Source organism: Aptenodytes forsteri, unplaced genomic scaffold (genome assembly GCF_000699145.1).
Source record: "Aptenodytes forsteri isolate BGI_AS27 unplaced genomic scaffold, ASM69914v1 Scaffold257, whole genome shotgun sequence".
Classification (NCBI taxonomy): Eukaryota; Metazoa; Chordata; class Aves; order Sphenisciformes; family Spheniscidae; genus Aptenodytes; species Aptenodytes forsteri.
The window spans coordinates 8,375,857-8,392,864 of record NW_008795194.1 but is presented as its reverse complement, the minus strand read 5'-3'; the positions used below and the strand labels follow the sequence as shown (position 1 = coordinate 8,392,864).

At 39.7% G+C, this 17,008-nt stretch overlaps 1 protein-coding gene across 1 annotated transcript in view; it reads right to left on the bottom strand.

Moving 5' to 3' along the window:
• The window catches only part of PITRM1 (pitrilysin metallopeptidase 1), a 33,625-nt gene that overhangs the window by 673 nt on the left and 15,944 nt on the right, over window positions 1–17,008 (bottom strand). Inside the window, exons 13-26 of the mRNA XM_009278691.1 lie at window positions 14,806–14,940; window positions 12,727–12,865; window positions 11,488–11,604; window positions 10,191–10,323; window positions 9,353–9,473; window positions 8,459–8,535; window positions 7,981–8,146; window positions 7,756–7,856; window positions 6,680–6,800; window positions 5,803–5,874; window positions 4,366–4,478; window positions 3,694–3,819; window positions 2,268–2,413; window positions 421–523 (exon numbers count right to left, since the gene is read on the bottom strand). Of these exons, the coding sequence (XP_009276966.1) occupies window positions 421–523; window positions 2,268–2,413; window positions 3,694–3,819; window positions 4,366–4,478; window positions 5,803–5,874; window positions 6,680–6,800; window positions 7,756–7,856; window positions 7,981–8,146; window positions 8,459–8,535; window positions 9,353–9,473; window positions 10,191–10,323; window positions 11,488–11,604; window positions 12,727–12,865; window positions 14,806–14,940 (1,670 nt within the window). The remainder of the gene's footprint in view (window positions 1–420; window positions 524–2,267; window positions 2,414–3,693; window positions 3,820–4,365; window positions 4,479–5,802; window positions 5,875–6,679; window positions 6,801–7,755; window positions 7,857–7,980; window positions 8,147–8,458; window positions 8,536–9,352; window positions 9,474–10,190; window positions 10,324–11,487; window positions 11,605–12,726; window positions 12,866–14,805; window positions 14,941–17,008) is intronic.

Sequence of the window (17,008 nt, the reverse complement as noted above, 5' to 3'; positions counted from 1 at the left end):
GGCATAGCCCTAACTAGCCTATTTCCTTAACCTTGTCTTCTTCAGTAGTGGAATTCTTAAGTCTAAAGTGGAATTCAGAAGTCTAAAGAAGCACAAAGTGTTACGAGTCTAAAAGAACCAGCTCATACAGCCAGGAGCTGGATGTCTGAGTGTACTCTTTCTCTAGACAGTTTCTGGACCCTTCAAAAGTAAAACAATCTCCCACAAACTCAGAATGTAAGAGGAAGTTACATCTGCTAAAATGCAATAAGCAGGATATAATTAACACCTCTCTCTCTAGGTTACAAAAGCAAGTAGTGAAAGTACGAAAGGCCAGGGAAGAAATCCAAGAATTATTATGACAACTTTTACAAACTGTTTTCTTCTTCAAATTGTTCTATTTTTCAAGTAAACATTTTCCAAAGTTGAGCACAGACTTACTTGTTTGATACATCGACCAGGTTATCGCTGTTGACAGCAAAAAGTTGTTCTCTGTGCGACTGCTTCATTTCATCTGAAATCCCATATAAGAAATGATCCATTCCTAGGAAAAGAGGAAAACAAAACCACACACTGCATTGGTGTACTGGAGTCTCAGTTACAACTAAGTGCATGAACGAGTGCAAACTAAGACAGGTACGTGTGCTGGAAGGAACAACAGAGACCACCATTAGGCCGTTGTTTTGAGACAACGTCTAATTGTAAATCAAATACCAAAGGTTAGAACTACGTAAATTAGTTTTCTGAGGTAGTAAGAGTTTCTTATTTAGGGGGAAAAAAATTCCTATTCTATTCTGGCAACTGATTGAGTTTGTCAAAAAATCTAAACATAATGGTGGTCCAGAAAACCTAAAACACCCTCACAGGATTCATTTGAAAGAGTCTCAGTACTTTCTAACAATGTTTTAGCCAAACTGCATTTCATGAAGCTTCTATCTTTATTGTTGTTTACAACAACAAGCTCTTAAAATTTGCCATCAGTTGTAGTATATGTGCAAGACAAAGGTTCAATCACCTTTTTGTACTCCACACAGAAATCTACATACAAATGCTTTAATGCTTTTGTTGGAATACTTGCCCACAGTATATTAATGTTAATATTAATATTATAGGTCTATGAACTACCAGAGAACTCCAAAATAATCATAGAAAAGCTTTTTGTCATGCAAATAGTCTTAGGGGGGAAAAAAAGTGGCTTGGGAGGACATCTGTCAACTAGTCCTCCAACCTCCTGCCCAAAGCAGGGCTGACTTCCAAGTTAGCTAAGGTAGCTCAAGTCCCCACGCAGGGCCCAACGATCAATGTAACAGTAGTGTGAAGGGACAGGTATTTCTCTCTGCAACGGCTTCCAGGCCTACTGAACAATGTTCTTCTATTCACTGTTTCACTAAATATGCCACAGCTCCGTTAAGATGTGTGTTCAAATATCAAAGAATGGAAATCATTACTCTCACAAATACCAACGTTCAAATATGCATGCATTTCACTCGTATGCCCCTAAAATGGATTTCTTTTTTTTTTTTTAGTTGCCCAGACCAAAACCAAGTTCTGTCAGCTGAAAGTCAGCTTCATTTTAAGTTTTCTTGTTTAATAAGTTAGTGTTAATACAAGTACATATTAAAATAATGCCAATTTTAACCTTATAATTCCTTTATGTATAAGAAAGGAACATATTCTAACTTAGCAGGTTTTGGACTGAAATTAAGCTGAGAATGGGGGAGGGAGGGAAAAGCGAGGAAAGCAAAGCAATGTGTGAGCAAACTGAAAAGATACGAAGATACTACCAAGCCATCCTAAGTATGCAGGTATGTAAAGAAGATAACACCCTCCACCGCAGCAGATGGACTTGATGCTTTAATTTCTTCAAAAAAAGTACGCACAAAAGGTTAGTGACGTTCACAGTCAATATGCACGCTTGTGTCAGGAAAATAATCCTTCAACTTTCTTTGAATCGGAAGACCAGTATTCCCTTTTATTTGCTTGCACTTACTGCCCTTTCCAAGCCTAGAATTGTTTCTTTGATCTACCTCCATCTCCTAGCTGTATTCACCTGACATCAAGGAGCAGCGCGAATATGCGAACTTCAGTAGAGACTGAATGCATGTGGTATTTCTGAAAGGGAGCAACAGGAATTGACTGCTTTGTTGAAACTGCAATTGTCTTACCAATGTCTGCCAAGTACCAATTTTATCATATGATACAGTTTAGCAAACTAACTACTTTCTTCCCTTTAAACTCAAATAAAAAAAATAAATATTGGCAGCGCTGGGAGGCTGGTGAGACTATACCTTTATCTGAAGGAGCTATTGGTGCATCTACAGCAGCAAATACCGCTAGCTTAGCTTCATCGATATCTTGTTGTGTGAATTCTCCAGATTTGGCCCATTCAACTGCTTTTTCAAATGTTTTCAAGGTGGCTAACGAATTTGGGTCTCTTAGAAGAAGAAAGGAAAAAAAAAAAAAAAGTAAAATTAGTTACTTTAGTCTTCCAAAATGAAACACTAATTGCTTTGTTCTTGTTTCATTCATAGTTTACTATGCATCACACAAACATACATACATGGGGATTAAACCAAATGATAAACTTCCTTTTTGTTTACAAAAAGAGGTTTTGGGTTTTTTTTCAGAAGAAAGAAGTGTTACAAACCAGGCATATTTTGAATTTTAGATACACAAATGCAGCAAGTTCAGTTGCCTAAAAGTAGTTCCAAGGCAGTGTGCAGAGAACTGGTATATAAAAAGATGGTAAACCAGCACGGTTTACAATGCGCTATCAATTTGCTGCAACAGCTTAGTACGCACAACTGCCGTTGATATCAACAACAGTAATATTTATGATACGCCATATCTTCTCTAAGTTGTGTTTCCTGCTACACTTGTTCCTGCTCTCTGTAGAACAGGTGCAACAGGTTAACAACTACTGAAATACTAACCAGGACAAGTCCTACCATGTTGAAGCTTCACGGAGAGGCAAGGCTGCTGCAAGTTTTAGCTAGGAATCCCGACCAAGTACTGTGCTAGGCTGCCTTTGGTCTAGGGAAACGATTTAAGCCAGGACTCTAGCCACATGACATTTTTAGTGGGGATTATAACTAGTCTTTAATAGCTCCAGTTCAAATTTCATCCAAAAGTGCTTCGGTAACACCAATGCAAGGTAACTGTTCTTGACTGGCAGAAAAAGAGGAAAAGAAAAGAAAAAAAGCAATTCTATCTCATCACCAGCAATGCTTTCCGCTGAATATCTGATGGTTCCAGCCAGTCACCAAAGGAAGCTGTGTATTTTCAAACTCAGGACCTTAGGGAACAACATCATTCTACTTCTGGTCTTAAATTTGGAACAGTCTCGAATTCCCTTTTTTAGGGCCTCCCCAACCCAGGAAGAAACAAGTGAAAGCCAGTTTTACATAGATCTGGTGTCCAGACAGTAAACGTCTAAGTGCAGAGACACAACAATGGTTGCTACCAGCCAAGCTAAGTTAGGCTTTCCCAAGGACAGACACCAGAGAAAGCAAGAGGGGGTTTATCAACGAAACTGATACACCTGAAGCAACTAATCTGAACATCATCAGCACTGAATCACTTGCTTGTGATTCAACATTCTTTTTATTTCACTTGATCTTGAAAGAGAGCTACAGCTAAGTCAAAAAAAGATACACGTAAGTGCAGCCAGCGGTCCCCTCAGACATGAACCGGAAAGAATGAACCTACTGTTACCTGTAGGAGTAGAAAGTGAATATGCCATTGTGACTAAGTTTAGCACCTCCACCATACGCCCCTCCTTTCTCTCTGATTTCTCTATGTAGGAATTTAGCTGTCATCAACCGTGCAAGAATTCGAAGGCTGTAATGAGAGAAATTATCAACAGCAAAGATGTTAAACGAATTGGACAACAGTAATATTTGCAACTTCCTCTAAAGTTCACAAAGATCCCCGTTTGCAATGCATTGCTTCTTGTAAGCTACAACAGTAATGATAACAATACTCAACATTTAATAATAGCTGAATAATGTGACATCATTGTAAAAGTGGCACTGCTTTGGAACATTCCTTGATTATTTCCATTTATTTCACTTTAATGAAATACAAGGGCAGCCTCCTAAACTTTGTTACATGCAATAGGATTGTCAACTCAGACACATCCAAGTAGGCAGGGCCGTTTATTCGGAAGTTATGGGGTAGTAGCCCCTCGTTACTTAGCCTCAGCATTTACTAAAACAGGGCATTTCTGGACCTAGCCATCCAGAAGTTGCTCCATAAAGAATTTGTGACAAATGTACTGCAAAGCATTTTCTATCGAGACTCCATTTTCTGTGGTCAGCCTCACTTTCCATTTTGTTTTGTGCTATGCAACATATATAGAAGCTCCCTGCTGATTCTGTTTCCCACCTTGCGTAGTCTGCAGCTGCGTAGGGAACTGTTCGAATGCACTCCCCAATATAGTTCACTGGGAAGGGAAGTACAAAATGGGTCTTCATCTGGCATGGTTTGAAAGTAGGATCCTAAGAGAAAAATGCATTATTGTCACAGTTAGCATAGATGAGACAGTTTATCCATTTGAGAACTCTGGATTTTTTGCAAACTATGAAAGTCTGCCAAACATACAGACACACAAATGCTAAAGCTGCCACTTGACCTACACTGCCATCGCTGACATTTCCATTGTGCCCATATTAGCAATCCAGTACACAGAATTGCCTTGGGAAACTAAAGTACATGGATACCGTACATCAGCTACCCATCCTTGCACACCGGCTTCTCACTTGTGTAGGCCTTGTGTTATTACTGAAGAGTTTTGTTTGGCATGCTTCCCCTGCCATGTCTTTACTTTGATTGAACCAAGCGTTCGTATCTCTCCACTTCTATGTCCACACAAGTAATGGTCACCACATCATATTTCAGTCCGTCTCCTCAATTTTAGATATTGAAACCAGATTCAGAAACTGAAACCCACAAAAAAAATGCAAACTATTTATGAGCAGCAGCAGCAGCTGTATGAATTTCTGCTCAAACATCCCCTGCAATAAACTCGATTCTTCCTTACACCCCCACTTCAAAACTTCCAGTCTTCTTCGTGGCTCCAGGCCTCTGCAGCACTCACTTCTTTGCCTCTTTCACACATACAGCTGCTTGTGTGCTTACTTAAGCATGATCGGAGCCTTACACACCTCCAGTAGCTTTTATGACCCCATTTCAATACTCCCAAGCCTTTCTTCACTTCAAAGACCTGCTTCCCAGCCCCTCACACATCTCTGGCTGGCTGGGCCAAGCACAGCAGCGTATACATGACTGGTCAGCAAGCAAAACCGTGGGCTGAGCTCTCCCCGCCTTCTTCTCAAAGGAGAGCTCAGGGTATGCTAAGTTATTTTTCTCTCCTGTAGCCAAATACAGATTTTAATTTTTACTTAATTGTCACTGATGCTCTTCTGTCAGGTGTCATTCACATTCAGAATCATTTAGGGAGGAGAGGAAGGAAAGGAAGGGGCTAACTGGCAGTGACACCACACAAGTCTCGTTCTGAAACCAGGATAAAAATAAAATGTGTCGCTTACAAGACACAGCACTAGCAGGTTTTTGCCTGCACACATGGGTGTGAAGTTAGCTAAATGACCTTCACACCAGAACCAAAAAGGATTACATAGAAAGATGAAGGAGTTTGATGGCTAGTTTAAAGAAACAATCCAGTCAGAGGGTGGAGCTGAAGGGCACATTATGTTTCAGTGGTGTGCTTCTAAATAGTAAGAGCATCTGTAAGAGCTTAAGATGGACCATTAGTATCAGTCACAGCCCTCTAATACCAATATCCCCAACCAATAATGTACTTACATTAACTAGCTTCCTTGTGATCTGCAAACCACTAAGCATTTCGCTTCCCACAGGTTTGACTTCTGAAGATTTCTACAAGAGACCCAGCCCTCATATTAAAAGATGATTCAACAATTTAGACTAATACTACTACAAATGCAACCCCTACCCTTCAAACCTCTTTGAAACCACCATCAGACCACGTCTTCACAAACTTAAGCAAGCTACTTGATGACTGCTTTATATTTGAACTTCTAAGCAAATGCCACATAAATTTCCTTTCAAGAGTAATTTGGCACTGAAAAGACACCGAGACAGAGATTAAATGAGGCCCAGAAAGTTTCAGACTATCATTTCTCTCATGGGTAGGGAACTGGGAGCTTATTCCAGTCTTGTCAGAAAGTAAGACAGATCTGCATATTGACAGAGCAGATCCTTTGTCAACTCTGTTGAGCCAAGCACATTTCACGCCAAATGTCCTGAACATCCAGATAACAAAACTAATTCCTACGCAACTGAGGAACTGCACGTCATGCCCTATTTCCTTTTGGCCAACACTTCAAGAAAAGCTCAGCTAAAAAAGAAATTAGTTTTATGCAACAGAGAAAGAAAGAATTTCTTTTTCCACATCCCACGCGAAAGCAGTAACCTCAGGGTAAGGGCTTGACAGCTGATCTACAGGATTACTATTGTCTATTTTATTGAGGCGAAGACAGCCTCTGTGGCAAAACACAGAGCAGCTTATCACAGAGCTGACTCTTGCAAATTTCTTCAGACATCTTTGTACGGACACGGTATCTGAGTTCAAACGATCTTCTCCTGATTGCACAGTGGGCTTTACACAAGATCAAATCCAACTGTGTTTGATGCCCTAGTCACAAATGAAGTAACTTCTTACCTCAATCACATGGGGACGAACAGGTTTTCTCTCTTTTTTACTTCTAGCTATGCCCTTTATAAATTTCTCTACTTCTTTAGATGCTTCTGATATCTGTTGAGGTGCTGCATTCACTGAACATCTGTTAAAAGTACATATCAAGTTTTTAAATATGTTTTTGTGTTTTCAGACAGTCCTTTATAATTTGTACCACTTTGTCTTCCTAAACATTTTCTATTAAATCATCAGAATGTTAGATCTGTGGTCGCTGATAATCATTATCACAGAAAAAAGCAAAATATTCATAATCCAGCATTTGATATGCCAAAAAAAAAAAAGTCACAGTCCAATTGCTTTTCTTTTCCTTGCCCAAAAACACCTTCGGACCTAAACTTTAGCAGTAGCTGTCAAACCACTTCTGTGCACAGGACAGGACTACATCAGTTTTGCAAAACATAAGTGTCTCACAACGAAACTAATGTCCTCTGTATTCTCCCTTTACAGGCAGACCTACCATGGTTTTGAACAGTATAGATATTTCCATAATTTTATTCATCATTTCATGCTTTGCAAAATAAAACTTTGCAACTTATTTCACTTCAAATGGACTTATTTTTGGAACTAACGCGTCTGACACTAAACACCTTTAAATGCCCTCTTAACTTTTTCCAATATACCCATAAAGCAGCTTTCAGAATGTCACTATTTTCCTTTTAGGAGAAAAAAAATCCAAACCAAACTGCATTCTACTGTTACAATACAATATAATAAGTATTTGTCTCCTGGGCACCTTTAAGTGGGGGAAGGGCAGTATTTTGAGTATTTCTGTAAAATCCCACAGGCCATTTACACACTTTTTGTACAACAGTTACATATGAAATTTGCTGTAAGTTTCTCATACCTGTTAAAAATGAACAAAATAAGCCATAGCTACCACTTTTTAAGCAAGGAGAATTTAATAACATTTTTGCAGTTTTTCCACAGACCTCCCATCTCACAAAACCCCAGTACTCCATGAAGCACACTGAGAAATGCCCATTCGCAGCCACGGCCTCTCGTTAACCAAAATGCCCCTTTTCTTTTTAGGCGGAACTCACCTGATGTTGTCACTATTTAATAAATACTTCTTAATGCGTGGTAGTTTGCGTAGTATTGGTTTAATATCGGACATTTCTGCTATTCTCTTCATCAGCTTCACCTGTGTGGGAAGGGAAGGCAGAAAGACTACGGATTAAGCCAATAGAAAGAATCAGCAAAAACAAGCACTGTAATTCCAAAATCGAGGATTTGGGCCTCACTGAAGGATGCCATTAACTTTTCACCTGATCCATCCCACTGAACATTTCTTGCAGTTCTCCAGAAGGCGTAAGGTTTTTGCTGGCTCTAATAGAGGCATATAAATGCCCACAATCTGGAATCCCATTTGATAGCTCCTGGGCAGTCTTCTTAACCAGCACTCTGAAATGTTCTTCCTCCTCAAACCGGGGGCTGAAAAAGAGTAGAAGCAGGTCTCTAGGTCTCATGCAAAAGCACACCAATGGAATTTATAACACTGAATCATTCATCATCCCGAGTTCAACAAAGAGCTCTTAGACTGTTGGCTCTCCATTTAATCCACTATATAGTCATGTAAATGATGAAATACTTACGTTTAGAAACTGGGAGCCGTTCAAAGATACAGTTATACAAAGAAATCCCAAAGTAGGATCTTTAAGAAGAGAATGGTTGGAGGAAGAGGGGAAAAAGAGAACCCCAAAACACATGCAAAAACACAAACAAACGAAACCCAGTGTACTGTACTTGTTAAATATTTCACTCCATAAATGCATCATGTCTGGCAGATTTCTATCCAAGCATAGAGATGAAAAGAGCACACCCTGAAGGAAAAAAAGAAAAACAAAACACAAAAAAAACCCCTTCACACAAGACAACCAAAGCAATGGCCTGAGAAATGCAGAATAACTTTTTATGAAAACGATGCAGTGATGCCAACCAAATGCAACACATCACAAAACCACATTAATGCAGGCTGTGCTACTAAAATCAGAGCAGATGTGAAACGTGACTGCTCTTCACACAAAGCAAGCCTGTCGATTCCTCCTCTCAACAGTAAGTAGCAGCTCAGAAACAGAATTTCTCATTTTTCACATAAAGTACAAATAAAACTGTTCTGGGGGTGCGCCCTTCTGCAAAGGAGTCTCCCTAACTCAACTCCAGGATCCATGGGGAGCAAACCACAGCAGCAGAGCCCTGCAAGTCTGAAAAAATCTTGAGAGGATATTGCTGGGACTGTTACGCCCAATACTAAGATCTAACGATCTTGCAAACATTCCATGTTTCTGAACCACATTAACAGTGACATACGCACGTTAACAGCAATCTCTATGTATAACATTACACCCTTCTGTCCTCTACCCTCTGCTTCCAAAAGTTTTTGCAGCATTCAAAAATATGGTGACAGATGCTAGTGAAGCACTGCCTTAAAACCGATAACCACATCAAGCACTCCCCTTAAAACAAAATACTAAGTTACTGTAATTGTCAAATTTGTATCTTACACAAAAAGCTGCAAGTCCTTTATACACCAAGTTTTCAATCTACATTAGCTGACCCTCTACCTGGAAGCCCTGACTGCCCCTTAACTACAGAGCTGTTATTGCAAGTGTAACGTCTTGAAGTTTATGATTAATTTACCTGTTCATACACATCCAGGTGTGAATCATCTGGAATGATATGTGGGCTGACAGACATCCCACCTGTTTTTAACTCTATTTTCTGGGCTTGTTCCCTGTAATCAAGGGCTCCACATCCCATCCTGCGAAAAACAAGAGAGATTTATTTCCATTTTCAGTGTATGCCAAAACCAGGATCCATATGCCATTTGCAAAGGAGACTGTTTAGGCCAATACTAATTTAGCAACTGAACAATTTGGAGCGTTTAGCAAACAAACATAATACTTCACACCTTATGAAAGAAAAAAATAATACACCAAGCTTTCAAATTAAAGCATCCTGTTAATTCAAAATGGTGTATTAAAGAGTGTGCTTTACGTATAGGCTTGCTACCAACATCCATATGGAACTACAGTAATGACACCACATAAGCTGTTACCACCAATAAAAAGAACAGATTCCTCCCAGCCCAAGTGACTTGTTCTGCCCTGTGCCACTCTTCCCCCTATGATGGGGTCAGTGGTCTGGCGACCACATGGTGAAATTAGACCAAAAATCCATCCAAGTGAAAACTTTAATTTCTGCTAGGCTATTTTTCATTTCTATCAATTTTCCAATCTGTTCGGGGAATGCTTGTGTTGACGCTGGGGAACAAGGCAATGCAGAGACTGATGGAGAAGTGGAAAGGAGTTGGCAACTCTGCGGGGAAGAGGGAAGACCACTGTTTCTGCAGAACACCAACTTACCAGCATTTCCCTTCTATAATAAGAACAGTTGCTAAAGTTATTAAAAGCAATATTATTTCAGTAACCTGTATTACATCTTATTGCTTTAGCTTCTAAGAAAGTAAACCTCTTACTTTGTAATGACATTGCAGAAGAGCGGCACATATGGTTTGAGCTCCTCGGGAAGAGTGTTCAAGCTGGAAACAGCTCTGAAATAAACCACCCCATTGGTTGGCTGAGCACAGTACTGGACAGGAATTTCATCAGCTAGGGATAAAAAAAAAAAAACCAAAAGTAAAGAACAACCAACAGCTTCCTACTATAAAAACATAAAAGCAAAACAATTTCTTACAAGCACTTCATATTAAGAGTTATTTTCTGTTGGCACTTCAGAGCCACTTCTTGTTTAAACTTTGCACATTGCACTGAATGCTGGACTGAAGGGCTTTTGTTGTTTCTGTCTATGGTAAGGTAATGGATACCCGGACAATTTGATGAGAGAATTCTGTTGACAGAGACCACGTTTTAGAGGTAACTTTCAAATAAAGGAATGGTAATTTGTTTCTGAACTCCTCAAGAAGTTTTTCTCCCTTATTTTTTGCCTTCATCACCTCAAAAGTTGACGAAAGCGGGTTCCTGCACTGTACACTCTCTTCTAAGCTAGGATATTAGAATATACACATTAGAATTTTCACAAAACCAGGTCATTTTAGTATCAAAACTATACAGTACTTGCAACTTGCTGGCAATTTTTGCAGGGAAGTGTCTGTTAGAAATATACCACAGAGCAGTATTACCTGCAAGATTTTGACAGAACTGTAACAAAATTGAGATATACAATTTCTTGTTTCCTATCAATCCATGGGGTAGCCACTGGCAAAGCCGGGAGAAACTTGCATTGAAGTTATGAAGGATGACAATTTTTTTTTTCTCCTATGGCTCCTGTATGTCATGTTCTGTAAAAACTAGGTAGGAAAGGAGAGCAGTAAGGAAGGCTCTCTGCACAAGCTGCCAGGAGCGCTGCACCCTGGATAAGTCTTTGGAAAGTGGCGAGATTGCTCAAGAGCAGTGGAGCATGCCACCTGGAGACTCCTCTGACTGCAGGGCAGGGCAGGCAGTGAGTAAGCAGGCAGCAGGTAGCTCGCATCAGGAGCGCTACTGCCAGAGCCCTGGGAAGGGCAGGTGGCTGGTTCGAGCTGAGAACAGCCCTACATTGCCCCTCAGAGGCGATGGCGAGAAGCGTCTGCAAATCCGCTGCAAACTGTTTACCTCAGAGATGGCAGATGGTGGACTAGAGGAAAAGGACCGTAACTATGGACAACAGAGTCCACACGCTTCGTAAAGAGCAAAAAAGAGCAACAGCTGGGCAAGCAGCTAGATAACAATCCAATAATGTCACTCTTTTGAGGACGAAACAGTGGTTATACCAACCTGCGAGTGTTGTCTCCAGCACAGTGAATGGGATTTTGGGCTCAATGTCAGACACTTTTAGAGCTGGGAGACAAGAGGTATCCTGAGGTTTGCTTTGAAGAGCAATTAATTCCAAACCTAGTAAGGAGAGCAGAATACCAGTTTGTCATTTTCAGCTTTTAGTGAAAGTGCCGTTAAAACCTACTGAGGTGACGCAGATCAGAAAAACACAAGAGTCTGAAGTTTAGCATTTTCTATCAACAGTTCTTTCAAATATTTTACTGAAACAAATTCTGCAGATTATCACGTCGCAACAGCAAACAGAACACTGTATCTTTGTAAATTCTCTTTCCAATCCCCCCTTCACATCCTGTTAACATGCAATTTAAACCCTGACGAAGTGGCATCTGCCAGCCTGTCCTGTCACCCAGCTCTGCGGCCACCAAACCAGGCAACCCGGACCTTGCAGGTAAGAAGCTTCTTTCCAACCCATTCCCCCCTGTTCTTACTCAAGCACTCTGTCGGTACACTGATGCAGCTAAATTGTTGTGTTTAATTTCACATTTCAGCTTGTCTCAGATTCTAGCTGGTCATCTCCAAGTACTCTCCAATTTACCTTCGTAAGTAGAAAGCCTCATCTGATTTTCCACTCCCCTATCCCCCATCTAGTACCAAAGCTTCAGAAGATTAACATCACTTTTTTGGAGGATTTCTGTGACTAGATCACTGTTTTCACAAATTTAGATGACTGCCCAGGGTTTCCAAGTTTAAGTTATTGCCCAGAATAAGTTAAACTCAACATTATTTTTTTACTTGGCTTTTTAAGTAGAAAAGATAAGAAATAAAATTATAAAGTACAAGTTTTACAGGAGCACGGAGCAGACCTCATATGCTCAAAAATAAACAGCTTCAAGGTAAACAGTGGAATTCATCTTGTACTTAGTGCAAGTTAACATCGGAAAGAATAAGCAGATCAATATTTTAAAACAGTTTCCTTTCTTCCGCCCTCCTCGAGACATTGATCCTTCTATTTTTGAGTGTTAAACTAATGGAATATACTAATCGTACATTGCAGTGTAAACACTACACTGCATAGCCCCATAACACATATACACAAACTTCCAACAAAAAAAATTATCTCTTTCAGAGCAAATGCTGGAGAGTGCCTGAGAATTTAAGATATTCTACAGAACTCCAGCTAAAACATTGGCTGTTTTTTTAAGCAGTTACTGAAATAAAAATATGAAAAAGCATGTTAACCTTTTTCAAAGATTTGGGTTTTTTCTTCTTCAGAAAGAGCATTGACCTTTTTTCCCAGCTTTTCTGCTTCCATTTTTGCTTGTTTATCATGGTAGTCTTCCTCTGGACTCATTGACAGAGTCAATCTATGTGGATTATCCTGCAGAAATATATCCCAAAACAAAGCATTATTAATTATGAGAGCAACTTCCTCCTGTTTTGCCTCAGATTATTGCTTCATCAACAGTAGATAAAAAACAGTCCGTGCATCATTTGGCTTGCATATTATCAAAAGTATCACAAACAGGCAATTTAAACTCTTCATTTCATACAAAACAGTCTCCTACAAGGGTGGGGAAGAGAGGCAGCTTACCACAAGAACAAGCATGAACAACCTTCTGTGAAATTTTAGTAGAGTCACAATGCCTTAGCAGCACACAGTACTCATTAGTTTAATTAAATCAAGGTTAAACAACTGTACATAACGCTACAGAGCAGCATGCCACAAGTTTTATCTGGAGAATGTTCTAAGATGGGGAATCTGGTTAAATGCAGGAGGGTTTCATTGAACACCTCTTTCAACCTGCCCAAGCTTGAATGCACAGAGATCCCATATGTTATAAAATGTGCGTGCCTTATCCTGCTCAGAAATGCTTTACATCAGTCTTGCTGCCAGAGAACTCCATGCATTACGCAAGTGTCACAACTGTTGTTGAATTTCTCTTTGTTTATACCGGACTGTGGAATTTCAGTAATGAAATTACTCAAGCAGCTTCCATTATATAAATAATATTGGGAGGCTATTCAAAAGATAGTGACCTCAAAAATTGACCATTTCAAAGTAGGAGTCAAACAGCAACATCTGTCACTGACAGACACTGCCAATAATTTGGGACAATGTAATCCGATTCTGTTTTATGAGTTTATTCCCCCATGCTTATATAGGAAAGCTACAGAAACCTGATTGACACAGAGCTGAAAAGGGAAATGCAGAATTATCCAGGCATAGTAAAATGGACAGGATGAACAGCATTCCCTCCCTTGCTCCTAGCTTTCCCTGCTTTATTAATCTGCAGGCACAACATACAAAAGTGCATAATCTTATCATATAAAAACATACAACTATCCTCGTTACTTCCTACTGAGTCATGTTTTTGTCTTAGCCCCCTCAGCAGAACTGCATAGTAAAGGGCATTCTCAAAAATACTGCACCTGTATTTCTTCCCTGCAAAAGCCAAAACCTTCACAGCTCCCTACTACTTCCAGACACTAATAATGCCTTTAGGGAAACAGATTTCAATTGATGCCACTGTCTCTGGTTGCCTTTGAGTATATGAGAACCAGCATTTACACACTTATAATAGGTCTGCTCTTCAGAACAACTTGAACAATTTGACAGGGAAAAAAACCACCCAAACAAAACCAAAAACCCACCAACAAAACAAACACCAAAAAAACCCCCCAAACCCCAAAAAACACTTCTGCACTGCTATCGCTGGATTCTTTCTGGCATTAGCTAATTCAGAGTTTCAGAACTATTCCATGTTATAATGCCTTTACTGTTTTAATTCTTCAAGAACTCCAGTGGAAAGTATAGAGAGGAAAACAAGAAAAAAGAGCAGAAAGCAATTAGCACTGACAGCAAAATTCAGACAGCAGTTCAGTGAACTTGAGGAGCACCAGAACAATCTTACTTATAACCAAAGTCTTTCCAATGAAGAAGAGATACATCTTGCTATGCCAATATTAAGGAACACATAACTAGGTCTATAATTCTCTGTTCACATCTGAGCTTCTCATTAGGAAACACCCATGTGCCATTCTATAGTGTCAGGCATCACAGTTCAGTAAAACATTAGCATTTTATCAATGTTCTAGTATGTGTGTTTCCAAATGTCCAACCAGACAATTTTTCCCATTTTGAAAAGTTTTCGCTTCAACCATTTAAAATTAACATGCTTCACTCAAAAGTGCTGCTGTTCATCCACACCTAAAAATAGGCAGTATGGTTATAAAAAATTAACCTTCAGTTTAATTTTAAATACAAAATTGTGATTTAAAAATTAATACTGCAGATATTTTTCCATTAAGTTTTCCTACCTTAAAATATGTTTTAACTTTTTCCTGAAGAAATGTGGGATTTTCTTTAAGGCATTGCCTGAACCGAGAGACTTTATCTGCAATCTTCAGAAGCTCCACTGGATCCCCATCTTGATTCCAGCAGGAGGCTATATACTGAATGGGAAAGAATAATCAGGTAAGCAGGACAATCCATCTGCATTTCTATAACTGACAGCATCTGTGTTCCATAACCACCTTATCATTTATATTTGAATAGCAGACATATAATGAGTAGTTCTAATGTATTTGGAGTGAAAAAAAAAAAAGCTGAAATCTTTGTTCAGATTAAACGACTATTCCATCATCATCTGTCCTCTGTTCTCTCCATTCTCTCCTCTAATTTTACCATACCAAACCACCTTTTTTTTCTTCCTCTTTTTTTTTTGCATAGGTGTGTACATCTGCATTCTGGAAATCTATTGTAATATTCTTTGCTCCCTCCCATTTAAAATAAATTCATTTTTCAGCCCAAGAAAGAAGGAAAAAAGGAACAGGCAGTAGAAACAAAGTAGTACATAAATATTACAGTCTACCCATTTATTGTATCAGTCAGATGAAATGATTTATAATAAGGTAACTCAAACATGTAACGTAGATGGGACTTTGGAGAAAGAAAATACTAAATAACCAGAAATATCCCCAGGAAATTTCTTTTGGAAGGATTTTTATTCTAGTTTTATTCTCTAGTTTGAGACTATTAAGTTTGCTTGAGTCGCTATTGAAAGTTCTTCAAATACACCACAGGGCAAGATAGCAAAACCTTCTCCATTTCTACTCTGTGTGAGTGGGGAAAAAGCGAAACAAATAAAAAAAATCCCAAGACATTTGAAAGAAAAAGCCCTTAAAAGCATACAGAAAACAAATGCATTGAACTGTCAAAACCACCTTCTCTTTTCTTACCTCTTTAATTACAAGCAGGTATCACAAGCCTTCCAGATTTTTTCAGTAGTAACTATTATTATCTATTCTGTGGAAATTCCCTAATGCATTTTAAAGAATAGTATTCTTTCAGAATATGCTCAAGTTAATTTTCTTTAAATAAGTAGTCACTCCTTATTTGAGGCTTCCATTGAGTCATTACAACAACTCAGTGCTGGTTTTCAGTAAGCAACCTAAAAGTTTAACCACCTATCTAAGAGCATTGTCCAAACGCTTCTTGAACACTGACAGGCTTGGGGCCATGACCACTTCCTTGGTGTTACGGTTTAACCCCAGCAGGCAGCTCAGCCCCACACAGCTGCTCGCTCACTCCCCTCACAGCGGGATGGGGGGAGAGAATCAGAAGAGTAAAAGTGGGAAAACGCGTGGGTTGAGATAAAGACAGTTTAACAGGTAAAGCCAAAGCAGCACACACAACAAGCAGAGCAAAACAAGGAATTCATTCACTCCTTCCCATCGGCAGGCAGGTGTTCAGCCATCTCCAGGAAAGCAGGGCTCCATCATGCATAAGGGTTACATGGAAAGACAAACGCCATCACTCCGAATGTCCCCCCCTTTCTTCTTCTTCCCCCAGCTTTATATGCTGAGCATGACGTCATATGGTGTGGAATATCCCTTGGGTCAGTTTGGGTCAGCTGTCCCGGCTGTGTCCCCTCCCAACTTCTTGTGCACCCCCAGCCTGCTCGCTGGTGGGGTGGTGTGAGAAGCAGAAAAGGTCTTGACTCTGTGTCAGCACTGCTCAGCAGTAACTAAAACATCCCTGTGTTATCAACATTGTTTTCAGCACAAATCCAAAACATAGCCCCATATGAGCTGCTATGAAGAGATCTAACTCTATCCCAGCCAAAACCAGAACACTTGGTGAGCTTGTTCCAGTGTTTTACCACCCTCTCTGTGAAGAATTTTTTCCTAATATCCAATCTGTACTTCCCTGAGGCAGCTTGAAGCCACTTCCTCGTGTCTTATTACCAGACACCAGAGAGAAGAGACTAGCACCTCCTGCTCTGCTTGCCATCATGAGGGAGTTGCAGACGGCAATGAAGTCACGCCTCAGTCTCCTCTTCTCTAAGCTGAGCAAACCTAGTATCCTCAGCAGCTCCTCATAAGTCATGCCCTCTAGTCCTTTCAGCATCTTTGTTGCCATCCTTTAGACATGTTTGAATATTTTTATGTCCTTCTTATATTGTGGAGCCCAAAACTGCACATAGTACTTGAGATGAGGCCATACCAATGCTGAGTGTAG